The 27319-nt window shown below is 35.0% G+C and overlaps 1 protein-coding gene across 1 annotated transcript; it reads left to right on the top strand.

Moving 5' to 3' along the window:
- The first annotated feature begins 1759 nt into the window (after window positions 1–1759).
- On the top strand, window positions 1760–27089 carry CIP2A (cellular inhibitor of PP2A). The gene is made up of 21 exons (XM_068977555.1): window positions 1760–1861; window positions 3609–3756; window positions 4581–4693; window positions 5541–5635; window positions 6892–6988; window positions 7871–7993; window positions 8145–8290; window positions 8662–8737; window positions 11509–11727; window positions 13146–13305; window positions 14552–14693; window positions 16015–16114; window positions 17547–17665; window positions 18596–18791; window positions 19445–19519; window positions 19614–19724; window positions 21399–21595; window positions 24191–24304; window positions 24542–24624; window positions 25566–25705; window positions 26919–27089. Exons 1-21 carry the CDS (start codon window positions 1760–1762, stop codon window positions 27087–27089), a joined length of 2727 nt encoding a protein of 908 aa, XP_068833656.1.
- The last annotated feature ends 230 nt before the right edge of the window (window positions 27090–27319 follow it).

The following is a 27319-nucleotide window of genomic DNA, read 5'->3' as shown; positions in this document are numbered from 1 at the left end:
ATATTATCAGGCTCCATTTCAAAGCTTTTCCCGTTGCTATTCTATCTAGAAATGTTTCCCCTTAGAAAGCACAGGTCTTTTTCAATTCTTCAAGTATTTTTCAAATGATCCTTTCTCTATCCTGACCTCCCATTTCTCTTTTTTAAACCATTAATCTAGAAGAGTAATTCTCTTTTCCTCCATCTCCCTTTCTTTACTGTGCTTATTGTTTACTGTTTTTCCCCCCATCAGAATGTAATGGTAGGATTTTTGTTTCATAACAATAGGATTTTTATTTACCGAATCTAATGCTTAGACCAATGCCTAGCAGAATGTAGGCTCCAGGTATTTGTTGAATGAGCAATCTTATGAAATAGGTGCTACTGTTAGTCAGATTTTACTTCAAGATGAGATCGCAACAGTGAGAATGTGCCTACGGTCACATCGTAAAAGGTAGACCTAGGATTTGTAAGCAAACAGCCTAGCTCCACTCGTTACCATAATCGGATGATGCCTCTAATTGGTAAAATTTTGTATGTACTATTATCCAGTACATTTAATTCCTTCCCAGCAGGGTCCCTAACTAGCAGGATTAGGGTACTTTATACACTCGATAATTGTTTACAGAATGAATAAATGCATAAACACATTAATTACCCAATGATTTATGCCTCAAATTTTTTTTAACCTTTCAGAATGAAATTGCTTTTTAATATAAAAATAATTAGTCTTTAAAAATGTAGTGACGCAAAATAGGCTTTCTTTGAATTGACAAAACACAATTTCTGACAAATGGTTTAATAAAAAGGATGTATACCCAGTTCTTAGTTTTCTCCAAACTGGCTTTTAAAGCTTCATTCAACAATAGCATACATTAAGCAAAAAAGTTCGAGAACCAGTCTGACTCATTTCATGATATTCACATGCATAATACTATTTCTGAACAAAAACCGCAAACAGTGCCATTTCCTGAGACACCAAGATTTATAAAGCAATCAATCACGTCATATAAAAGCAGATACCTTCACTTACAAAACTGACGCTAATAAGAACAGCCTTCGGAGCAACACCTGGCACAGGAGTCACCTGGGCCAGCTTTCTCAAATAAATTGACAACGACTATCATAAGCGCATGACTAACTTGCCACCGAATCCGAACGGCCACAGGTTTACTCTCAGAAACAAACATTCCTCAGTAGAAGCGGTGGACAAACAAGCGATTTCAAAAACAGGCCTCTCCCAGGCCGCCTCAAAATCTAGAACCCAAGAGTCTCCTCCTCAGAGCTCCTCACCGTGTCTAGACTAGGGGAAAGCGACCATTTCTCAGGTAGAGGATGACGCACAAAGAAAAAACTGGCTACCCACGGTGAAGGCCAAGAAAGTAAACGCAAACAGGGCCCACAGACGAATAGGGACCCCCTGCTACCCAACCGCCCCCTACGCCAGTGGAGCCGCAATTGACTTCTCGCGAGACTTCTCAGCTTCACGGGATCTCGAACTAAAACCTCGCGGCTTTTCAGATCGGGGGTCTGAAAGGACAACTACTATCCCGCCTCACGGACTGACACTGGGCCTCGACATCCCCCACCTCCATCACTCCGTCCCAGCCCTCCCTTTCCTTCGTAGGGTGCCTTCCTCAAGTTGCCAAGGGACTTCCGGAGCTCAACCGGAATCGGAAGCTTCTGGGAGCGAGGGGGTGGAGAAGAAAAATCCAAAAAAGCGCGGTAAAAGCTGGAGGACAGTGGTGGTACCCGCTCCAAGCGCCCTACGGCGGGTCCGGATGGACTCCACCGCCTGCTTGAAGTCTTTGCTTCTGACCATCAGTCAGTATAAAGCCGTTAAATCCGAGGCGAACACCGCTCAGCTTTTGCGGCACTTGGAGGTAAGTAAGGGACTACGGGGGTGGCGGACGAGACGGACTTCCCTTGTAGCCTTCGTTCACTTGGTATCCGAGATGGTAGCGGTCTTAGCTTCGAAAACAAAGGGCAGCTCCTCGCTCCCTCCGCTGTCTTTTTGTATTGCTATAGAAAGCGAGTGATTGTCACCTTTGAATTCCCACCCAGCCCGAAACCTCTCCGCGTTCAGCTGACTGCAGTGAGGAAGGAGTACTGAAAGCCCTAGGAAGAGGGAGGGTGAGACAAAAGGTGGGGGATTTCAGCGTGTTTGGAGTTGGTAGAGGAAAGAGCTCCGAGCTCTATCTTTTCCTTTGCTTGTTATTTTCGTTTTTCCATTGTAACAGGCCTTTTCAGAGGTACAGCAATTCTCGGAGGTGGAGATGCTAGAGAATAAGGATTAAAATTTGATTTATGTCTTGTCCCTTAGGCAGTTTGCAATCTGAACCTGTTGCTTATTGCTTTTATTTGAACTCATGTTGATCTCGAGCTTGAAAATTATTATTTCAATTTACTCTTGATTGAGGACCAATCTTCTTTACTAGTAATCATAATCCTTTTTTCTTTACCAGAATGTATTGCTCACAGTTTTTCAGTCCTAAAATGCCGAATTGTTGTCACTTTTTCCGTTACTTCCTCTAGAGTGTGCTTATTTTGTGTTAAAAGATAAAATCACAGCTTTCTGTGATCCTGTTTGTTTTTAGACTCTTAAACTCTGGCTGTCATTTGTTATACTTTAATGGAAATCCAGTTAATATTGACATCAGTTTAATAAAAAGTAATTAAGCTCAGTTACTCTTAATTCTGTGTTGCAACTTCTCAACATAGAATTGAACATAATTTTAAAATATATCTTATTTGTTATATTAACCCTATGATAAAAGGCTAAATTTGCAAAGATTAGAAACTGCTACCAAGAAGGCTATTGTGAATGGCCCAGCAACATCAGCCTTTGTTCTAACTGGTCTACAACTCTCAAGGTTCTCTGGTGCTCCTCTTCTTACTACTTGACCTGTCTGTCTCCTAAGAATGCTTGTTTTCTTTAAGAATTAAGTTAAGAATTTTAGATTGTAATCTGAAACATTATTTATTTTTGAGAATAAACAGTTATGTTATGAATCTGAACAGAGTGTTATCAACAATTGAAAGAGACTTCAAAGAAATTTGAGGCTTAGAGATTGACTTCTATGTACTGTGTTCCCAGGCTTTTCAAGAGGTTTACCAAAAACTCTTCTACCATTTAATTGAAAGATAATACATGTGCATTGCATGAAGTGCGTTAATGTTAAATGAAGAGCTTGGTAGTTTTATTTATTTATTTTTAAACTAAAGTGTACTCTCAAGTAACTGCGACCTGTTATCATGAGATAGAACATTTCTAGCACTACATAAGTTGTCCCTTACATGGATTGTTCCGATGTCCCTTGTCCAGATAAGTGGATTCATATGTACTTTTTATAATATCCTATAGGATAGTGAACAGGCAAACCTAACCTAGTTAGTGGAAGAGAATTAGAGAAAGCTTAGTAGAGGAAACAAAACTGAGACTGGAACAATTACATTAGTTAGTGAGTGAAGGGATAGGTGATCTTCCATGTAGAGAGAACAGCATGTATGAATTTTCTAAATTGGAAAAGAGTGTGGCAGTACCACTTTGGAAGAACTGAGTTTTTATGTAAAATGGAGAAGTGAAAATTGCCATTTCTTAACTAACACATTTTAATAACTGTTTTCTAGGTAATTTCTGGACAGAAGCTCACTCGATTGTTTACATCAAATCAGATACTACCAAGTGAATGCTTAAGTTGCCTTGTAGAACTACTTGAAGACCCAAACATAAGTGCCCCACTGATCTTAAGTATCATCAATTTGCTATCTCAACTAGGTAATGTATTTAGTTTCTCTTTTATTTTTTAGAAGATTCATGAATTTAGTATTTTCTTAAAGGACAGGTTCCATTACAGAATCTTTTGGAGGATAATTCACATTTGAAAGATTTCTTAAAAAAAAAGATTTCTTAGCTGCAGGATCTCTTGGAACTGTCTTGTTGTGGCTCTCTTGTAAAGGGAATATTATAGGCATCCTTTTTTAAGATTATTGGAACAGAGAATCTGAAGCATATCAAGGGTTCAGTGGTCTACAGAAAAGAATGTACCTTGGGAAATGTGGGCCTATTTTCAAATTTAAAAAATACATGCACAAGTGTCAGTATGAACAGTATTAGAAAATCATAACTAGTGATCAAAATATCATCCTTTTTTTGATAGACTGTACTAAACCTAGAGCTAAAGGCTAAAAATGCAAGTGTTGCTTTTTTTGTTTTTCCCTACCTTGTCTTAGTTTTTAGATTTTAATTCACTGGTTACTTTTTTTCCTGATTTGTGTTTGGGGGTACAAGGGAGATATTTCTGTGTGTGGTTATAAACTTAATACATGCTTATTAAAAAAAAAAAACTGATACAGAAGTGGTAACAGGTTATTTTAAATAGATGATAAAAATGTTCTATATCTGTGTTGTCCAGTATAGTAGCCACCATTGTTGAAATTCTGAATTAGGAGGTATTTGTAAATAAAATAGCCACATCATATTTTATAGTTTTTATATAATGATAAATTTAATATGAAATAAGTTTTAAATTATTTGTCTTTTATCCATGAAGGCCATATATAAAGATGATCTACTTCGTGTCATTTTATTTTAATTTACAGCTGTAGACGATGAAACCAGAGACTGTCTTCAGAATACATACAACCTAAATAGTGTGCTGGCAGGAGTGGTTTGTCGGAGCAGTACTTGCCACAATGATTCAGTGTTTTTGCAGGTATACGCACCTACTTTCCACTTCATGCTTATTCTTCCTTATTTTCAAATCAGAATTAATAGTATCTATTATGAAGTGCTGACATACAGTGTACTACATGCTGGCATTAATACGGCATAGTTAGGCACAGTTCTCACCGTCAATAAATTTAAAAACTTGTTAGTCACATGTACTACCACTTAAGAGATTCTAAAGAAGAAAATTTACATCTAGCACTATGATTGAAGGAAAATTCACATAACTATTTGGACAGATTTATAAATATAGATGTCAGCATTTTGAGGTGTAAGCTGTTTGTATTAAAATTATAATTTAAAGTTAGCATCTAGTCTCATACTGTTGAGGAAACATTCCATAAAACTTGAAGCTATAGATTTAGTCTTCTTTAATATAGGCTGAAAGCTCTTATACCCATATTTCTTTGAACCTAAAATGCCATCAGTTGTAAGAAAGAAAAACATTGCAAATTAAACTGACATGCAGTTTTAAAGATGGTAAAATATGAATAATATATATCTTAGAATTGATAGAATATATTCTCAACTTGCATGTAAGTTTAAGATGATTAAGTAAGCCAGGTTGATGACACAATGCTATGTTTGAGATAGAATGTATAGAAATGTGTGAATCAGGAGGTGAACTTTTAAAGTCTCGTTAATTGTGTATATTTAAGTAAAATCTCGTTACTTGCATGTGAAAATAGAACCTTTCTAAGATATGGAAAGATTTTTACTCTAAATGCCTCCTAAAATGGTTACATGCTCATAAAATGTGTAGGAGTTCATTTTTGTGATCATGCAAATATATTTTTATGTGTTTATATTCATTGCTATTTTCTTACTCTCAGTGCATTCAGCTTCTGCAGAGGTTAACATACAACATCAAAATTTTGCATTCTGGTGCCAATATAGATGAATTAATTACATTCCTGATAGATCATATGTGAGTATGCAACCACACATGTAATCAAATAATCTACTGGTTTATGGTTTGTTTGTTTTGTTTTTTTTTAATGTAGAAAAGTAGTTGATTGCATTATAAGCACTTACACAATTAGTCATTGAGAGTAACAGGCGTGCTGGTGAAACAAGTCACCTAAAATAGAGGTGGTGTCAAACTAGTGGTCAAGGACTAACTCCTTTAAAAAAACAATAACAACTCTTATCCAGGATTAATTTAACTTTAAAAACAAATGCAAGCTATCAATTTTACTAAACAGTCTACCTATGGAATAACAGTCAGGTAAAAACATACATCTGTACAACTTGTAGTCCCAAGTTTTCTTTTTAAAACCATTTCACAGACAGGAAAAAAATAATATGAAACCATTCAAGAAATACACTGACAAGCAAAAATGTATAGGGAAATAGGAACACATTGAACACATTGGACTTCCCTGATAGCTCAGTTGGTAAAGAATCCACCTCAATGCAGGAGACCCATGCAGGAGACTCAGTGTTCGTTTCCTGGGCTGGGAAGATCCGCTGGAGAAGGGATAAGCTACCCACTCCAGTATTCTTGGATTTCCCTTGTGGCTCAGCTGGTAAAGAATCCACCTGCAATGTGGGAGACCTGGGTTCAATCCCTGAGTTGGAAAGATCCCCTGGAGAAGGCCACCCACTCCAGTATTCCTGGGCTGGAGAATTCCATAAGCTGTATAGTCCATGGGGTCACAAAGAGTTGGACAAGACTGAGCAACTTTCACTTTCAGGAACACATTGTGTTGACTTACTGGTTTATTTTTAACTAAAATATATAATAATTCAATTTTTCTTAAATAATTTTTTCCCCTAATTTTTAAACTGAGATAATGATTCCTGTTTACTCATTGGATGATTTCAAGGATCAAATAGTGTAAAACAGCTTCAATTTTTATAACAAACTTATGAAATGAATTAATTGAGACAGAAAAACTTACTGAAACTGAAAATTATGTTTATATTTAATCTTCTTGAAGGAATATACTGATGAGATTGACAGGTTATTTCTGTATTTTTATGCTGAATTGAGCAGGATCATTTACTTTCAAAACATGAAATAAATGATCAATACTATTCAAAACTTGCCAGTCTTCACATGTTAATCAGATTCTTCTTTTTGCTTATAAAAAGGAAGGAATTTAAATGTGTAAATGACTGTTTTTGAGTAATTTAGAAGGAACTTAATATATTTATCTTTTATTATTTTTCTTGAAACAGTCAGTCTTCTGAAGATGAATTGACAATGCCTTGTCTAGGATTATTGGCAAATCTTTGCCGGCACAATCTTTCTGTTCAAACGCATATAAAGACTTTGGTAAGAAGTTTATAAAATGTTTCTTTTGTTTTGTGGTAGGCTCACCTTTTTCTTTAAAAAGAAATTCAACAAGAATTTGTGTTGTCTAGCTGACTCATCAAAGTTAACAAAGCATCAGATTGATGTAAATAACTTGAAGTACTCTAGCCTTCATATATGTTTAATTAAGAAGAATTAATACAAATGTTAATTTATATACTAGAAGTTTTTCTTCTGTGGCATCTCATTATTTGTCTTGAAATCTTTGTCTCATATCTTGTTGAATAATATAAGAAATGCTGAGTTTTGTGCTAATAGAGGAGAGACATGCCATTGGCAGTTGCATTTACCTCAGTCTTGTATTTCCTCACAATCAATTACAACTTTCCCAAAAAGATTTATAAGTACCTAGCATCATTACCAGTACTTGTGAGAAGTGAAGGAACTCAAATGAGGTTATCTGAACCACTGTTAGAAATATATTAAATCAGGAAAGTTCATTGATTCTTTAAGTTGCTTTATGAACAGTTCCCTTGCTGTACAGTATTCAGTATTACTTGTTTAGTTTTAAATTTAACAGTATCTCATTTGTTCATGTGCTGGATTTTTCTGGCCTTGTCCTGTTTTGTTGGTGGAGGTTATTTTGAGCCATGGAACTATTTGAGAAAGGTAAACATTTGCTCATAAACTCGAACTACACACTGCTGTTTACTCAGATTGTACCTGTTCATACTACTGTAAGCAATTTGTGAAAGTACCACTTACACCTTGAATGATCTCTAAGTTGATAATAATATTTGATAAAAATTTACCTATTCTGTGCAAGATAAACTTTCTAAAACAAAATGTAAGACTCATAATTTTTTCATTCTAATCTATTTTTAAATTTTTCTCTTCCTACAGAATAATGTGAAATCTTTTTATCGAACTCTTATAAGCTTCTTGGCCCATAGTAGTTTAACTGTGGTTGTGTTTGCACTTTCAATATTATCCAGTTTGACATTAAACGAAGAGGTTGGGGAAAAGGTAAAAATTTTTTTGCAATTTATGAAACTAATTCTAAAGTTTATATTCTCTGATAATTTAAAAGTTATTGAGACTCTCTCTCTGAGTTTTAGTGTGGTGTCAACTTAAACTTCTTTTTTGTATAATATCCTTTTCCTGATTTGTTTTTAAGCTGTTCCATGCACGAAATATTCATCAGACATTTCAGCTAATATTTAATATTCTCATAAATGGGGATGGCACACTGACCAGAAAGTATTCAGTTGATCTACTGGTGGATCTTCTTAAGAATCCTAAAATTGCTGATTATCTTACCAGGTATGGCTATCTGACACATTTAGGACTTTTATAAACCAAAATGTATTTGTAATAAATAAAACTGCCTTTTTACACTTAGTAAACTTGGACTCTACTTATTTACAATAGACTAAAATCATAATGTTTTCATGTGCTTTATGTTCCCATTCTTTTTGTTTTTCTGACTTGAAATGTGAAAGTATAACAAGGGTATGTGTGTATTTTTTACTTTGTCTTAGGTAAATAAGGTTGTGGCATTCTCCAGAATATACATATCTTGATTAATCTGTGCAAAACCAGTTTTATATCTGAACAGTATGATTATATATAAATCCTTTTAATGTATCAATTTCATACATGTCATTTCATGTATGTTTTTATTTTAAACCTAGGTATGAGCACTTCTCTTCATGTCTTAATCAAGTATTAGGTCTTCTTAATGGAAAGGATCCTGATTCTTCTTCAAAGGTATATATAGTTTTTTGTTTTTAACGTTTTTAAAAACTACAATATGCAGAAAAATATAAGTGCACTGATCTCTGAATCTTTGCAAAATGAACACAGCCATGTAGCCAAGATCTCAAGCAAGAAACCAGAAATTACCAATATTTAGAAGCCTCCTTGAGTCCTCATAAACTGGCATAATTATTTTGGGAAACTGTTTTCATGGTGCCTGTCGAACAATGTAAACCCTGTGACACAGATTACACTCCCATCTACATAGTTGAGAGATATGTCAGTAAGCTCACAAAAGACATAGAAAGTGTTAAATGGACAATGAAAGTTTAAAACTGGTACTATTTACTGATTTTTTTTAATGCAGATGCCTAGGGTATAAACCCAACAAAACATGTACAAGGCCTCTACTCTGAGATTACAAAACATTAATAGAAAAAACCTAAATAAACACAGATATAGCAAGTTCATAGATTGGACGAGTTTACCATATTAGAGGTCAGTCAGAATTATAGCAAGCTTTAGGTTTTTTTTGTTTTTGGTGTATATGGAAATTGGGAAGCTGATTATAAACTCTATATGGATATCAAGGGTCTAAAAATAGGCATTCTGAAAAAAGTGAACAAAACTAGAGGGCTTATAGTACCAGATGTTAAAGTGTAATGCAAAGCTCCAGTAATTAAAATAGTGCAGTATTGTCATAAGGATAAACAGCTAGCTCAGTGGAACAGAGTACAATACAGAACAAACCCACAGAATATAGCCTCCTGATTGATAACAGTACACTCTTAAAAATAAGATCATTGCAGTAAATGATACTGGTCAATTGGATATCCATATGGGGAAAAGCTGAATTTTAACCCTTACCTCACACCAGATGCAAAAATCAGCCTTATAAAGACTGTAGCTCTCAATGTGGAAGGAAAATGGTGAACTTTAAAAGATTAAAAGAAACACCTAGCAGAATATCGGCATAGCCTTGGGATGAAGATTTTCTTAAACAGAAAACAAAAACATGAACTATGTAGGAAAAAATGTTGGTAAGTTAGATTACATTATAATTAAGAGCTTTTCGGTTCATGAGAGGCCACTTCATTTAAAGAGTGAAAAAGATGCTCAACTTTATTAATCTTCAGGGAAATGCCAATTTAAATGGTAATACAATACCATTACACACCCACAAAATGGTTAAAATTTAAAATATGGATACTATCAAACATAGATGATGTAAAGAATGTTGAAATACTCATGGGCTAAAAATTGGTAAAACCTTTTATGAAAATGGTATTATCTACTAACATAGGATACATGTATTATCTATGACCCAGCAATTCCACTCTTTTATTTACCTCAGAGTTGATTACGTGTATTCCCCATGTACAAAACGCAGCAGTGTTGTTAACAATAGCCAGGAATTGTAAACAACCTAAATGCCAACAACAGTGGAATGGGCAAATAAACTGTGGTATGTTTATACACTGAAATACTATACAACAACGAGAATGTGTGAGGTGAAGCTGCATGTGAAAATATAAATGAATCTCACTAACAATGCTAAGCTAAAACAGATATAAAAGTGTACACTGTAAGATTGTATTTGTATATAAAGTTCCATGTGAGTTTTTTATATAAAAGCGCAAGGTGATTGAAAATTTTATATGGAAATGCAAAGATCCAAGATAATGTCTGGTATCAAAAATCTGATGTCAAAGTAGTGATTGAGGCATTGTCTGGAAGGGGACTCAAGGGAATTCAGGAGTTTTGATGGAATTCTCGTGATCTAGTTGCTAATTCAGGTAATTCACTTAGGGGAAAACATTTAGCTTTGCATTAACTATTGATGTTTTTATTTCCCTCTATGTTACACTTACAGAGAAATTGTAAATGAGAGTATTTGCTTCTATGTGCAGTACATAATCTCTGGTAAGGTAAATAAAAAACTGGTGATAGTGTCTGTTGCTTCCAGGGAATGTTAGGTAAAGGTCAAGTCAGTACCTTTGACTTTGGAACCAAGTGAATGTATTATCTATTCAAAAACAAGTACTACAATTTGTATTTAAAAGAAAATAAGTCAAAGAGTTTATCATTTGTAACATAGTAAATGCTAATGAGTTGAATTCTATTAAAATCACTGTCAGGTTGATTAAAACACAAATCCCAATTGTATGTCATTTACAAGGAACAGATAAAGGTGGAAATAAGTACACAAAGAGATACCAATACTTTTTTTTAAAATAATAAATTGGTAGTATGTTAAATAAGGTAGAATAGCTAATAAACAAGTTGATGTGGAATGTTATGTAATGGCATAAGGCTCAGTTATGAAGCAGAAGTGTGGTAGACCAGGGAAGCAGGCTGAGGGGCATATTGCCAGCATTATGTAAACTGTGGAAATAGCCATCCTTAAAGTTTTAAAGTTTTGGGATGCCATTTTTAAATATTATCCTAAAGTACACTTTATAGCAGTTCATAAATCTTAGCATGAGACAACATGTTTGCGCTGAAGAAAAATTAAGTACTATGGAAGGTATTTAACATTAGTTGAAGTTGCCCTTCTTCAATTCCCATAGTCCTCTTAACTGAAGTAACTATCATTAACCAGTTTATTTGTAACCTCTGGAACCTGATGACATGTTTTGAGAAACAGTACTCAGAAAAATGGGAAGCAACTTTTAATTTTTATTTTATTTAAAAATAAATATCATTTCCAACTTCATCTTTTGGTTGCTTTGTGCATAGAAGTATAATGAAATAGACCTTAATAAAGACTTTATATTGCACAGGTTTTAGAATTACTTCTTGCCTTCTGTTCAGTGACTCAGCTGCGCCACGTGCTCACACAGATGATATTTGAGCAAACTCCATCTGGCAGCACCATTCTGGGAACCCGTTCTAAGTGTTTAGAACCTACTGTAGCTCTGCTTCGTTGGTCAAGCCAACCTTTGGATGGATCAGAAAACTGTTCTATTTTAGTGCTGGAGTTGTTCAAGGAAATATTTGAGGTACTAGAGTGACTAACAAATTGACTATTCCATTCTTATGATTCTCAGTAGACAGTTTTCTAAAATGTTTATTATATGTTTATAAAAAATTCTAATTGTTCATACCCTTTAGGAAAACTTAGCAATTACTGCACTCCCTGCCTCTAGTAGTAACTCCCTAGTTACTGAATTTCGTTTTTCTGGCCAAGTCCCAAAAATTAGTGAGACTTCTGTGTTTTCAGTAAATAACTTACATATACTCCTTTCAGTGTAATAAGTAAAGGTATGACTAAGATTTGTATGGTTTGTTGGTGTATGACTGTACTTGGCAATAGTTATATTCTGTCTCTCCATCTCAGTAGATACTGTCTGCTGTTTTTATTGAGTGGATATATAGGAACATTGAATTAAGTCAGTCAAATGGAGTAGAACATGTCAGGTATTTAAGGATATAAACAAAATTCCTTTACTGGGAATTCCCATATAGTATAGTGGGTTAGGGCTCTGCTCTTCTTCTGCAGGGGGCATGGGTTGAATCTGGGATCCAGAAACTGATCCCTCATACCATGCAGTGCAGGCTGAAAAACAGTCCTTTTCATAAAGGCCATTAAATTCTGATAGATTCTGTTACCCAGGTCATTGTGTTTTCTCTGTACTGTTCCCTGTTTTTGTACCCATTCTGTCTATACCAGCGTTTTCCTAGGATGTTTACCCTCTCGTGACTGCCATGACTAGATCCTGTGCACAAACCAAAATGTGTATGAGTGATTACATAATTTATTAAGGATTATCCACTAATTATTCTTTCTGTTTCATGTTGATCTTGACTTAACAATCAGTTTAGCTTTGAAAAAGGCCTGTGAGATTCCTGATGGGAATTATTTGTGGTTGTAAAGTGTTGATACCAGTGTCTCTTTGTTATTGTAATTGCATTTAGCATCTTCACGATATTTGTTTTCAGTACATACTTAGAATAATTTTTAAGTCACAGAGCCCACTTTTAAAAGTCTTGTTTGAGACTGGTCCATTTGATAAAAAAGTCATCATAGCCCTCAAGACTGGATGAAAGGGTAGATTTTAAATAGGCGACACAGGCCAAGAATGTCTGAAGTAATTACAATTGACCCTTGAACAGCATAGGTTTGAACTACTTGGGTCCACTTATATGTAGATTTTTTTTTCCAGTAGTGAATACTACAGTACTACACAATCTGCAAGGTTGAATCCATAGATACAGAATCACAGATACAGGAGGCCAGGGCCAACTAGATAATACTCAGATTTCAGCTACATGGTGAGGTTGGCACCCCTAGCCTTCACACTGTTAAGGATCATCTGTATAAGAAATTTAAAGAGAGTTGCAGTTCAGTGATGACTGTGCCTTCTGTATTCTCTCTCTTTTTTTTTTTTTTAATCTTTGGTGGTGGTGAATTCTCCAGGATGTCATAGATACTGCTAACTGTTCCTCAGCTGATCGTTTTGTGACTCTTCTGCTGCCTACAATCCTTGATCAGCTTCAGTTCACAGAACAAAATCTAGATGAAGCCTTAATAAGGAAAAAATGTGCAAGAATGGTCAAGGCCGTTGAAGTTTTGTTAAATATCCTTCAGTTTAACCATGGAAACTAACTGCTTATATTTTTTAGAATTTATTTTCTGCATTTTTACTGTCTTTATGTCTTTATTTATAATTTTATACCTCTCATGCTTGAATCTGTACAGAATTACTGAACTCAAGTTTAAATTAAAGAACTGATACTCACGGAAGAATCTCTTAGAAAAAGTTACCTAGTCTTTTTTCCCATTTTTTTCTGTGTAAAACTTTCAGACATTTTCAGAAATGCTTTTTAAGTTTTGGTTTGTACATTTTTTTTATCATAATTGGAGGTTAGTAGATAAATAACTCTCCTGATATTCTCTTTTGATGCTGATTGCTGCCCCTGGATAATGCATGTTGTGATGGACTATATCAGAGAAGAAAAATATATTGGTAGTTATTATTTTAGCTTAGTTTTTTAGCTTGTCAATAAAGATGACATCACAGTTACTTATAAAAAAGATAACCTTGTATTTCAGAGCAGCAAGAATGCAGCCAATTTTGTCCTGCCCTATAGCAAACTCAGCATCTTTTTAATTTCTTCTCTGAGCTGCTCCTTCTTAATTTTCTTCTTTGTTGATGGCAGTGATTCTCAATTCTGGCTATGTATGAAAATCATCTGGAGAACATTTAAAAATACTGATGGCGTGACTCCTACTTCCAGAGACTGATTCAGTTAAAATATATGTGGAACCTTGGGATGTGAAGGCATGTTTGTGACTGTTTAAACTATGCAGATGCTTCTAACATGCAGCCAGAGTTGAAAACCACTGCTGTAAAGGCAGGATTATTTTGCTTGACCTTGAGATACTCTAAAATATTTAGGCCTCTTCTCATTGAATAGTACAAAACTTAGCCCCTTTTTAATGATAGATATTCAGATTAACTTACAGAGAAATCGAGAAAAAAACAAATGAGAAAATAACTTCCTTTATTTCAACAAGTATTTATTGACCCATTGTGAAACCTGTTAATAAAAAACTAACATCCAGTGAAAAGCAGATCCTTTCTCTGTTTTACTTTTGAGTCAGAAACTTTGGTGGCAGTCCCATCTCTTGACACTTGTCAGTCATTTAAATGGCTCTGAGCTCCTAAATTCCTAATCTGTCATTGAGCTAATGTATCATTAGTTACACCAAATTTCAGTGACGAGAATAATTTCTTTGAAATCATCCTAAATACTGTAAAGTGCTATATAAATATAAGGAGTTTTTTTGAGAATTTTTTGTTTTTCTTAACAAAACTTAACCTCTGTGTGGAGATGATACTCTAAAAATGCATGTTGCAAAAATTCTTACTACTATCAAGTGTACCACTCTGATAGAACAACAGTTTACATATGGCAAGATTGATATGGGCTTTGGAACAAAGGTAGCAGATTCTGAATTATGGTGAGTATATGAAATACAAATGGCAAAATGGTAAGTCCAAACTTAGTAAAAATCAAAAGATGTAGTGATTCTCATTCATTTTAGAGGATCATCCTTGGGTGTATTCTATTAACTCAAGATACAGAAGAAAATTTTAAATATATTCATAATGAATTTTTTAAAAAATTTGTTTAAGTCATAGATATGTGCTTCTGAACAGAGATATTAATATCTGTGATTTGTTTTTCATTGTTTATGTTTGTTTGTCTTGTTTTAATTTACTGTGATTATCTACAAGTCTTTTATGCTTCAGTGCATTTTTTTTCTAGAGTTCCTTCCTGACTTTGACTCAGTAATTATTTTATATTTAATTTTATATTTTGGAATGACAAAGCATGAAAAAAACAGATCATTTTTATTTCGAAGAAACCAATCACTGCTGAAAGTTTCTAGTAATAAAGACAACTCCTCTTTAGCATGTTAAGGCTTGCAGTTAAATGTGGATTTTTACTGATAGTAATGAGATTATTTTATCCCTGTCCGCCCCTATGAATTAAGTTCATCTAACAAGTGTTTGTTGAGGACCCACTGAATGCTAAACAGTATAATTTGTTCCAATTTTCATAAATGTCATAATTGTCAGTAATTATACTCAAGAATAACAATGATCTCTTTTTACTTTTTTGTACTCCTTTTCAATTAAAAGGCTGTGTAAAACAGCTTAGTATAATTTGTTCAGTAAATGTTAGATACTCTACATTGCTGAAGGTTGCCCTGTTAGGGTTCCCAGGTGGCGCTAGTGATAAAGAACCCGCTTGCCAGTGCAGGAGATGTTAGAGGTGTCGGTTCAATCCCTGGGTCTGGAAGATCATCTGGAGGAGATCATGGCAACCCATTCCAGTATTCTTGCCTGGAGAATCCCATGGACAGAAGAGCCTCATGGACTACAGTCACAGGGTCACAAAGAGTTGGACACACTGAAACGACAACACCCACACGTGCAGAATTGCCCTCTACTGTTAATATTCTAGCGACAAAACTAAGAATTAAATGAGTCCTGTTGCTAGTACTACTAGTAATTTCAAGCAAAAGTTGAAACATGTTGGTATTTGAGATTAGAAAAAGAAACACTGTCTAAACTTGAACTTAATACCAGTTCTTTTTGGATCTTGGGTTATAAGGATGTTGGTCTCTGATATTTTTACTTCTCATGACAAACAGTGGTTAATCTTGAGGTTTAAGAGCAAAGGTTTTGGGTTTTTATTTTCTTTAGATTTATGGACAGAAATAAGCTGTAAGCAATTTTTGAGTTATCCAAGTTAAATATGGCTTATTTTTAAAGCAAACTTGCTGCTGATGTGATTTTGAAAACTCTTGATTTGATGAACAAACTTAAACAATTGGTTCCTGGTATGGAAGTAAGCTTCTACAAAATCCTTCAGGTGAGTTTAAACTCTTAAAATATTGAAGTTGATTTATATATAAATGTTTCCTAATAGATGTTTCTGTTTTAATATTCTTATAATCTTTAGAAGATTAGTGTTTTTCTTAGAACTGGCCATTGGAAAAAATTTGAAAATTGTTAATTAATATGATATTCTCACTACAGTTATTTTATAGAGTTTCACAAGGATTAAACCTAAGTGCTTCTGGTTCTGAAGTATGGGATATTCATGATAGCCGTGCTTCCACAGCTTTTTCCTTTCTTGTGTCATATTTCTGGTTTCTTCATTTGTTTCTGTTGGCTTTATGGTAGGGGGGAGTGGTATTTATTTTGGAGTGTTTGGTTTTTGTAGAGTATTAAGGCAGGAAGAAGACATCTGGAAGAAAAGAACTTGATTGTGAGTGATAATTTGATAGGTGTGCAGAAAATAGCTAACTCATCAACTTTATTGACCATAGTAACTAAACACGAGTTCTAGATGTTTTCCTTGATAACCACAAAATTTGGCTTATAACAGATATTTAACAAACGTGTGAATTAAGTTACTATAATAACACAAATGTCTCTAGTGCCCGTATAGACAGGGTAGAAGCCAAAACTGGAACGTACTTGTATACTTTGAGAGCACGGGGCTTAAAAGATGGGGTTCAGATTTTGACCCCACCATTTCTTAGTACAGACTTACTTCACCTCTGTGAGCTCGTTTTCTTGACTACAAAGTAGAAATAATGGTCGCCCTTCAAGGAGGAGATATGAAGGGTTACCATGAGGGTTTTGGAGGTAAAAGCCATCTCCTATGGTTCTGTGGCATTAGATTATATTTGAGTACCTAGAAAACACTTAGCATTTTAAAATGTTGATAATTATAAAGGATTTATATTGTAATATTTTTCTCTGTTAGCAACTTACTCAAATTTTAAATTGAGTCACAGTGATTTTATGTCAATAAAAATTTTTTCACAATAGATGATTTGAGGCTTAAAGTACTAATGGAAATATTTACTGATATGAAGGACTTATACTTTAAAGTATAATTGTTTCATTCACTAAATTAAAATATTTTATGAAATTAATTTGAATTTTATTTTTTTACTTTAATTTGCAAATGATTTACCATTTTTCTTCTAGCCAGTTTTTCTTTTAAATGCTAGCTAGAAAAAGAAAACAGTAACTCAAAACATCAATCAGTTGTAGATGATATTTTAAATAAATCAAAATATTTAAGATATGATTTTCTCAGGCACAGTAAAAGGATTCAAAACTTGTGCCAGATTTTTTTAAACTAACATTAGGTAAAGACTAATAAATACATTCAGACATCAGACAGAAATACTTTAGAATTTGCCTAGAATTTTTTATGGTTTAGGTCTGTTTATTCACCTTACTCTGAAAGACCTGACTTTTTGTTTTCTGGTTTCTGATTTGCATAGGATCCTCGCCTGATTACTCCCTTGGCTTTTGCTTTAACATCAGATAATAGAGAACAAGTGCAGTCTGGATTGGGAATATTATTGGAAGCTTCTCCACTGCCAGATTTTCCTGCATTAGTGTGAGTTATAATCATTTGCAGTGTACCTCTTGTGGTGGTAGAATATCCTACCAATTTCTTTAATAGTCTTCAGTATGGACAAGTTGGAAAATTAGTGAATTGAAGACTTCATTGTAATAGTCATTCCTCAAATAAAAAAAACTTTCGATTAAAAATGTTTTGATTTCAACAAACCAGAAGACCAGATGTATACTCATTTAGAAAATAGCTAGATCCATTCAGGTGATTAAATTTATTATTCAGATGCTATACCTGTCTCAACACCTCTGTTTAATGCAGTAGCTTCTGTACTAAGCTTGCATCCTACCAGTTTAGTTTCTCCATAGAAAGAGCTTTTCCTTCCCAGCTGTTTGAGTGTTAAATCTGAGTATTGCTTTCATTGACTAGATCTGGGTCATTTACCATGGAAAGGATTCCTAAAAAAAACTTCTGTCATTAAAGAAAGTAGGATAATGGCCAGACAGAATTATCTACTGTACTCATCAGTTTGAACCATTGAGATGGTATTTTCAGAAGCAGGGGGCAGAATGGTGGGCAGGTTGGTAAGAATAATATTGAGTGAGAAAAGGGAAGAGTGAAGGAAAACTAAAGGCCAGGTGTTATTGCCCATGGTTAGAAGGATGTTCTTACCAATAACAATAACTTTAATTTTTACAAATAATCCATACTCACAAACTAGTTCTAGAGGCTCCAAACCAGAGGTGGAGTTGTCATTGTAAAGGGCTGCAAATAGAAAAGTTTTCCTCTGGCAAGTTTTGGGTATTTCCCCAAATTCTGCCTCATCATATAGTCCAAGATTATTTCAGAAATATTTGAAGACTTAATTCCCAAAGGACCCATTCTAAATGAGTCCCTGATTCTGTACTAACTCTGCCTTTTGCTCTATTTTCATATAATTATTTCTCTTTTTTTACTTTGATTCCCACTCAGACTTGGAGAAAGTATAGCAGCAAACAATGCCTATAGACAACAGGAAACAGAACATATGCCTAGAAGAGTGCCTTTGCAGTCATTAAATCACAGTTTTCCAACATCGGTAAAATGTTTAACTCCTCCACTTTTGAAAGATAGAGTTCCTGGATTGAACATTGAGGAATTAATAGAGAAACTTCAATCTGGAGTTGTGGTGAGTGATAAATAGCCATGAAAAGTGGGATTCTGCCTGGTACATACCAGCTAAGGTGAAAGTGAAAGTCGCTCAGTCGTGTCCAACTCTTTGCGACCCCATGGACTAAGCCAGAATACTGGAGTGGGTAGCTTTTCCCTTCTCCAAGGGATCTTCCCAACCTAGGGATCAAACCCAGGTCTCCTGCATTGCAGGCAGATTCTTGACCAGCTGAGCCACAACATACCAACTAAATATCAACTCTTATTAAAACATTTACTTAAACAGCTTTAGATACAGATTTGATCATTGAAACATTATTTAATATGAAAAGTAGCAATATTCTGGAAAGTTTGGAAAGAGGAAAAACTCAGTCATAAAATTCCAACGTTTTAATACAGCTATCAATTTTCCCTTAGTTTTCCCATACGAGCCTACGTTCCTACCCCCGCCCCATCACCCACCCCCAGTTTAAATATACTTTAAATTCCCACAAACAGATCACCAAGATATTCTGCAATAGTCAAGTTAATGAAATGTTTGTGACCTGCCTCATATGACATCCTTTTTTTCCCTTTGTTATTGAGTTTCAATTATTTGGTTTCAGTAGGGTTTTTTTTTTTTTCAGTTGAGTTCTAATGATTTCTGATTTATTTTTACTTTATTAAAACCAGGTAAAGGATCAGATTAATGATGTGAGACTATCTGACATAATGGATGTGTATGAGATGAAACTATCCACATTAGCTGTGAGTACAACCTTATTTTAATTATGTGTATCAGTTAAACCCTAAGAGATATTTTCCAGCAATTGAAGAAGATATATGGTATGTTTTCTTACAGTCCAAAGAAAGCAGGCTACAGGATCTCTTAGAAGCAAAAGCTCTAGCCCTTGCACAGGCTGATAGACTGATTGCTCAGTATCGCTGTCAAAGAACTCAAGCTGAGACTGAGGTGTGTACAATATAAAGACATCTGCTGCTGCTGCTGCTGCTAAGTCACTTCAGTCATGTCCGACTCTGTGCGACCCCATAGACAGCAGCCCAGCTGGCTCCCCCATCCCGGGGATTCTCCAGGCAAGAACACTGGAGTGGGTTGCCATTTCCTTCTCCAGTGCATGAAAGTGAAAAGTGAAAGGGAAGTCGCTCAGTTGTGTCCGATTCTTGGCAACCCCATGGACTGCAGCCCACCAGGCTCCTCCGTCCACGGGATTTTCCAGGCAAGAGTACTGGAGTGCGGCGCCATCGCCTTCTCCAATAAAGGCATCTGATTAGTAGAAAAATAAATGAATAGAACATGTACAAAATATTAGTTTTACCTTCATTACTCTGATTGAAGTAAGTTATCCTTATTAGCATTTGGCACAACTACTTCCTCTGTCTTAAGACTATCTCCCCTTTAATTTTGGTTACACAGTTATCTTTTTTCTACCTTAATGTATATTCTTTTCCTAAATCTTTTTTTATCTACTACTCACCCTTTAAATGTTGAGTGGGATTATATTCTAAGCCCTTTTCCTTTATTTAGGTGATTCATGGTTTCTACTCACTACCAGAATGTTTATTCACCAAATTTTGTATGCTGAACCAGATCTTTTTCCTTAAGCACTGAGTATCTTCTGTGTAGTTCCATTTAAATAAACAGCAAATACTTCAGACTGAATAGAACCAGTAATGAACTCTTCACCCTCCCTTTTTAAAAAATGTATTCTTTCTTATGTACTCCCTGTACTGTTCTTAGAGTTCTCCAAACAAGAAATCTGGAAATCACAGTTTACCTTCTACAGTTAGTCATTCATCACATTCAGTTGATTCTACTTTCTACATAATACTTTTGTCTTGTCTCTGTTCTTCTGGCCATTTGTTACAGGCCAGGTCCTTTTTATTTTTTCACATGAATGACAGCAGAGTCTCTAATTAGTCTTCCTGCTTCAGTCTAGGGCCCTCCTCTCATCCACCCTCTACATACAGTAGAGGGCTGTGTTTGGGTCTACCCATCCTCTTTCCTCTTCCTTCACGGTCATACCTGAGGCAGTACTCTGATCCTGTTGCTCCTTTGCCGAATATCCTTCAGTGTCTCACCTTTGAGCTCAAAAGAGAATTTAAATTCCTAAGAACTTACTGCACAAGGATTTTAACTACTTCTCATTCCCCATCTCCTTGCACTACTTTGCATTCTTTCCAGGTAAATATATTAGATTGCTTTGCAGTTTCTGAAACTTGACATACTTCTATGTTTTCGTGCCCTTGCGCTTGCTCTTCTGTATCTCGAATACCTTTTCTTCTCTTCTGTCTTTTAATAATCCTTTAGATTACTAAATTTATCAAGTAAATTAAATCTATTAAAAGCTTCCTCCATTTCCCAGGAAGCTTTTCTCTGGTCTTCTGTTTCCCACACTTTTGGTGACCCTTCCTCCCCGTGCTGCCTTCTTTACAGTACTTCTCACACCGTGTGAGAATTGTATGACCCCACTGTCACCCTTGATGTTCAAGAGGAAAATTTTCCCTCTGTCACTCTAGACTGGCCTAATAATTGACAATAAGCAGATTGATTTCATTAATTTTTTAAATTATAGAAACTGAGCATATTATACAAATGATAGTAGAAAAGTATTCCATTTTCTTTTAGGCTCGGACACTTGCTAATATGTTGAGAGAAGTTGAAAGAAAAAACGAAGAGCTTGGTGTGTTGCTGAAGTCACAGCAGGTTGAATCGGAAAGAGCCCAGAGTGATATTGAGCATCTCTTTCAACATAATAGGAAGTTAGAGTCTGTGGCTGAAGAACACGAAGTTCTGACAAAATCCTACATGGAACTTCTTCAGAGGTAAATTAATAAAGTAAAAATTTCTGTGTAAAGTTAGAATTTAGAATGAAAATACAGCATTTCTCTTCTCTGTTCCTAAAGTTCTTTTCTGAACATTCATATGTTCTAATTATACTATTAATATAAGTAGTTAGCAAGAAACTTATAGTGAAATGAAGTATTGTTTACTCAAATTCAGTACCACAGCTGGAAACAGAATATAAGTGTCTCTTTCCAGTTTCATTTATTCAGTCATCAGTCGTCTGGGATGTTAGCACCACAAGAACAAGTTTCACCTGTTTTATTCCCTGACAGATCTCTAGAGCCTAGAATAGTGCCGGATACATGGTTAGGCACAGCGTAAGTAACTGTTGCATGACCTTAGTTGTCACAGTTCATACTAGGTTGAACCATATGAATTGGCCATTTCTGCAGATCAGAAGTGGTTGAATGTTAACAGTTGTCCTATCATCAGCCTAATAGCATAGAAATTTGGGTGTTAGTGTTGTACTCACCTTGGAATTTGTAGTCAGTATTTCTCTTTAAAGTCCTTGAATGTAGTTTACTTATATGTATGACTATATCTGCAAGATAAATTCTTACAGGTGAATTGCTGGTTTAAAGGCTATATGCTTTTAAATTTTTGATTGATTGTCCAGTTTACCTTCAGAAAGGCTATACCAATGCCAATTTATACACTCACTAACAAAGTATGAGATTGATTATTACCCCCTTGTCACTTTTTATCTTTTAAGCCAGTTTTAACTTACTAATTATAAGGAAGATCAATAATAGTTATTTACTTCTGCAAAACAAAAATTATACTGTGGTTAACTTGTTTTTCTTTATATATACTTTAAGATAGGTTAAGACTGGAAAAAGTGTCCTCCTTTCTCTGGTATTAATATAGAGATACAGAAAAATTTAACTTTACAGGTCCGTGTGCTTATTTTTTTAACTTCTTTTTTTTTTTAAGCAAGATAATGTTTCTTTTTATTTTTTATTTTGCCTCACTGTGCAGCATACAGGATCTAATTCCCTGACCAGGAATTGCCCCCTGCATTGAAAGCACAGGTTCTTTACCACCGTGCCACCTGAGAAGCCCTTATTTTATTTGCCCATCAATAAAAATGAAGAGTGGAAAATGTATAGCATCTACAAAATTTGTGAGGACACGGTGATTTTTAAATAGGATAGTCTCCCCCGGCAACTTTAAGTCTGATTGTTTGAGGCAGCCCTGATAATGTGGACTATTAGTGTTCAGTGACTAACCTAGATAGCATATTCAAAAGCAGAGACATTACTTTGCCGACTAAGGTCTGTCTAGTCAAGGCTATGGTTTTTCCAGTAGTCACGTATGGATGTGAGAGTTGGACTGTGAAGAAGGCTGAGTGCCGAAGAATTGATGCTTTTGAACTGTAGTGCTGGAGAAGACTCTTGAGGGTCCCGTGGACTGGAAGGAGATCAGCCCTGGGATTTCTTTGGAAGCAATGATGCTAAAGCTGAAACTCCAGTACTTTGGCCACCTCATGTGAAGAGTTGACTCATTGGAAAAGACTCTGATGCTGGGAGGGATTGGGGGCAGGAGGAGAAGGGGACGATAGAGAATGAGATGGCTGGATGGCATCACTGACTCGATGGACGTGAATCTGAGTGAACTCCAGGAGTTGGTGATGGACAGGGAGGCCTGGCGTGCTGCAATTCATGGGGTCGCAAAGAGTCGGACACGACTGACCGACTGAACTGAACTGAACTGAGGATGTAAAAGAAAGTAGGCAGTGCTCCAAGAGAAAATAGACTTTCTAGGATTTGCTTATGTTCCAGATAGTAAGTGAGGAGTGGGCCAGAAAGTGAAACTCCAGCGTTGAGGGGCCTGGTGGATAACAAATGAAGCTGGCTGGGAAAGTTTATTTGTAATGGTAGGGATATCTCAAGGCATTCAAATTCAGAAGTTTACAAACTCTCTGTGGGATCAATAAAACTTCTGCTGGCCACATTTGGCCAGTGCCACCATTTTGTTTATCCTCTGAAAGGACGTTTTATGCTTAAGATAGTTGGGTGTCAAAGTATCACTTTGGAAAGGAATTTTTATATGTTTACCTTACAGGTAAAATAAGCACAGGACTATATATATGATGCAGAACTATAAAGAGGCAAGAGAAACTTAAAATCTTCAACCACTTAATTCATTAATTTGATGTTTTTCCTTGAACATGTATTATGCCCAACAGGCTAGTGATGATAGGTGTAAGTTTAATTTTTTTTGTTTTTAATACCTTATCCTTTAAGAGAAACTGTTTCAGTTTCTGGACTTGACTGTACAGAAAAAGACATGTATTTTAATAGCAAATTTTATAATGCAGCAAAAACTTTTTATCAATAAATCTGAAGTTAATGTCCCACATGTTTCCATTTCACAGTATTTTTTTACCTCTTCAGTCAGCCAAAACATACCTTTATTGTCTTTTAGAGTTAACCTATTTATGTCTTGCTTGTTCACATAGCATTCCAACTCTTCCTGTAGTATATGCAGTTTAGTCAGAAGAGGTAGGAAAGAAGACACTCAGTTTCTTTTTCTCTGTGTTTTCCTCTACTAAAAATATCTTGTCTTTTCAGGAATGAAACTGCTGAGAAGAAGAACAAAGATTTACAGGTCACTTGTGATTCTCTACATAAACAAATTGAGACTGTGAAAAAGCTGAATGAGTCACTCAAGCAACAAAATGAAAAGTAAAATTTACAGTTTTTTACTTTAATTATTTGGATTTTTCAAAAAGAAAATGATTCTCTATATATAGAACATTATGTTTTATATATAATATTAACAGAATTATTATAAAGTACATATTTGGCAGAATTTAAGAGTAATTACTAGTCTTAGAAATTTCCTCTTAAAATACTTGTTGGAGAGAAAAAGAAATTATATGGTTCACTAATGTTTTCTTCTGTATTGTCTTATAACTTCAGAACTATTGCCCAATTGATAGAGAAAGAAGAACAGAGAAAAGAAGTACAGAACCAACTAGTAGACAGAGAATGTAAGCTAGCAAGTAAGTAGCTTGTTTAATCAGTTGCCTATATTTTAATAAATCTTATGTTGGAAGAAAAAGCATGAGTGGTTTTTAGTTTGCTGTTTCATTTTCTACTGTCATTTTTTTTTAATCCTTAAATCATATCTTAAAAGTTCTCCTTTTCTTGCCACAAAGCAGTTTAGTTAAACTAAAAAAGCAATACATTTTTTCTGAAATCAGGAGTTATAGGAAATGATTGCCCTTTTTAAAATAAAAATATTTTTAAAGAAAATAACAGCAGGTGGCAGTGCTAGGTAACTTATAGTTGCTAGCTTCTTAATGGTAGTAACTCTAAAGTGATCTACAAAAATGTTTGCTCTGACTCACTTGCCTTAAAGCACAGACATCTACCTATATAATTGTTCATAATTTTCTTTTACCCTTTCTTTTCTAACCCTTAAACTCTATAAGGATTATCCTTCCCCTCATTACTATATCTTGTATTTAGAACAGAGGAAGAGGGAAAGACAGGGACAATTTAGCATTTTCTATAGAATCCTGGGCTTCCCTTTTAGCTCAGTTGGTAAATAATCTGCCTGCAACACAGGAGACCTGGGTTCATTTCCTCGGTTGGGAAGATCCCATAAAGAAGGAAATGAAAACCCACTCCAGTATTGCCTGGAGAATCTCATGGACCAGAGGAGTCTGGCAGGCTACTGTGGGGTCACAAGAGTTGGACACAACTTAGCGACTAAACCACCACTGTAGAATCCTGGCATGGGAGGAAAGTTTCGTGATTTTTTTAAATTCATCAAATGCTATATAACTTATATGTAGCAAGATGTTTCTTTTTTCTTTGCAGTTGTCTTTTATAACATAATAGGTTCTAAACCTTTTCAGGGTTTGTCAGTATAGGACCTTTGAGTATAAAGCTGACTGTTTTAAGACCTTTGAGTATAAAGCTGACTGTTTGCTTTAAGACCTAGAACAAAAAATAAAAGTACAGGAAGAAAAGATTAAAGTCTTACAAAGAGAAAAAGAAGACAAAGAGGAAACCATTGGTGTCCTTAGAAAAGAATTAAATAGAACAGATCAGATAAGAAAAGAATTGAGCATTAAGGTAAGAATCTATTGCATTCTCATTTGCAATGAAATGATAAAATCTTATTTTGTGAAAAAGGTAAATCTGTATAAATTAGTGTTCTGTTTCTTCAGTAATTTTGCTTAGAAGATACCAGAAGCTCAAATTGATTTGACAGCTGTTTGTTATGAGGGCTCTCACAGTGTGAAAACTTGTATTTTCTAAAATTGTTACACATTGATTAAATGTATACTGTGTTCCAGCACTTGCTGCTTTCAAGAGGGCAAAGAATACAGAAAGAGATTCTCAGTTCATGATGTCACGTACAGATAGCTACCTGTATATATGTATATAACCGCATCTTTTTGCTTACAAGGATGGTGATAATAGAAGTTTGCATATATGTAAAATTTCATAATTTACAAAGGACTCTGAAATATTTTTCTTAATCTTCCTCACTTTAATAACTATACTAATACATAAGTATTTATAAATATTTTCACCCTACAAATGAAACTGAGTCTTAGGTTACTAGCTCAAGTTTGTCACGTAGCTATGTGAAATAGTAGGCATATATTCTAAATTCATTGCTCTTTCTGCATTATCATGATTGCTTCAGTGTGGGCTATTTAGGTGTCTCAGACAGGAAAGAATCTGCTTGCAATGCAGGAGACACAGGTTCAATCCCTGGATCGGGAAAATTCCCTGGAGAAGGGAGTAGCTACCCATGCCAGTATTCTTGCCTGAAAAATCCCATGGACAGAGGAGCCTGGCAGGCTACAGTCCATGGAGTCACAAAGAGTGACACACAACTGAGCAACTAACAATTTCACTGAGTGTGGTAGCTATGAATAATGCTTTCTGGACCATCTACTTCAAGGAAGATGAGAACAGACCAAGATTAAAAAGACCGAACAACTACAGAATATAAGTGACAGGAGAAGCATACAATTAGCTTTAATATGTTTATCTTAATATAATTCTAAATAGTAATATGTAGTATTTTCTGCAGAAGTACAGACTTAAAAAGACAAATTGAATCATGTCTTCCCAATTTGTTTATTATTGTTTAACAGTTACAGATCTTAAACTTACCATATAATTGTTAAATAAAGTATATTACATTAGTGTGCCTTGATATGGTTGTCTTACAAATAAAACATAAGGACAGGTTTCTTAAACCAGGTTTCTGTGAAGAGAAAACATGCTAAGTTGTTTTCTTCAATTTCTCTCTACCGCCCCCTTTTTTCAGGCTTCCTCCCTGGAAGTTCAAAAGGCTCAATTAGAAGGTCGTTTGGAAGAGAAAGAGTCCCTGGTAAAACTTCAGCAAGAGGAGTTAAACAAACATTCTCATATGATAGCAATGATCCATAGTCTAAGTGGTGGGAAAATAAATCCAGAAACTGTGAATCTCAGTATATAGACACTATGTGTTTTATCTACTGGCAGGGTGGGGTAGGAAAGCTAATCTGTGACTCCAAAACAAGAGCAAATTATTATCTAATTATTAATTTAGTAAAGAACCTGATCTGACACGTGTTTTTATCTGGTGTTAAATTTTTTACTTCCTCTTTCTGTATTTTACTGCTTAAAACTTTCTTTAGTTCTTCAGAATATTCTTCTTAACCTTCATTATTTTTTCTAAGGTTTTTT

This window comes from Capricornis sumatraensis, chromosome 1 (genome assembly GCF_032405125.1).
Source record: "Capricornis sumatraensis isolate serow.1 chromosome 1, serow.2, whole genome shotgun sequence".
In the NCBI taxonomy this organism is placed as follows: Eukaryota; Metazoa; Chordata; class Mammalia; order Artiodactyla; family Bovidae; genus Capricornis; species Capricornis sumatraensis.
The sequence above is the reverse complement of the archived record's forward strand: the minus strand, read 5'-3'. Positions and strand labels throughout refer to the sequence as shown.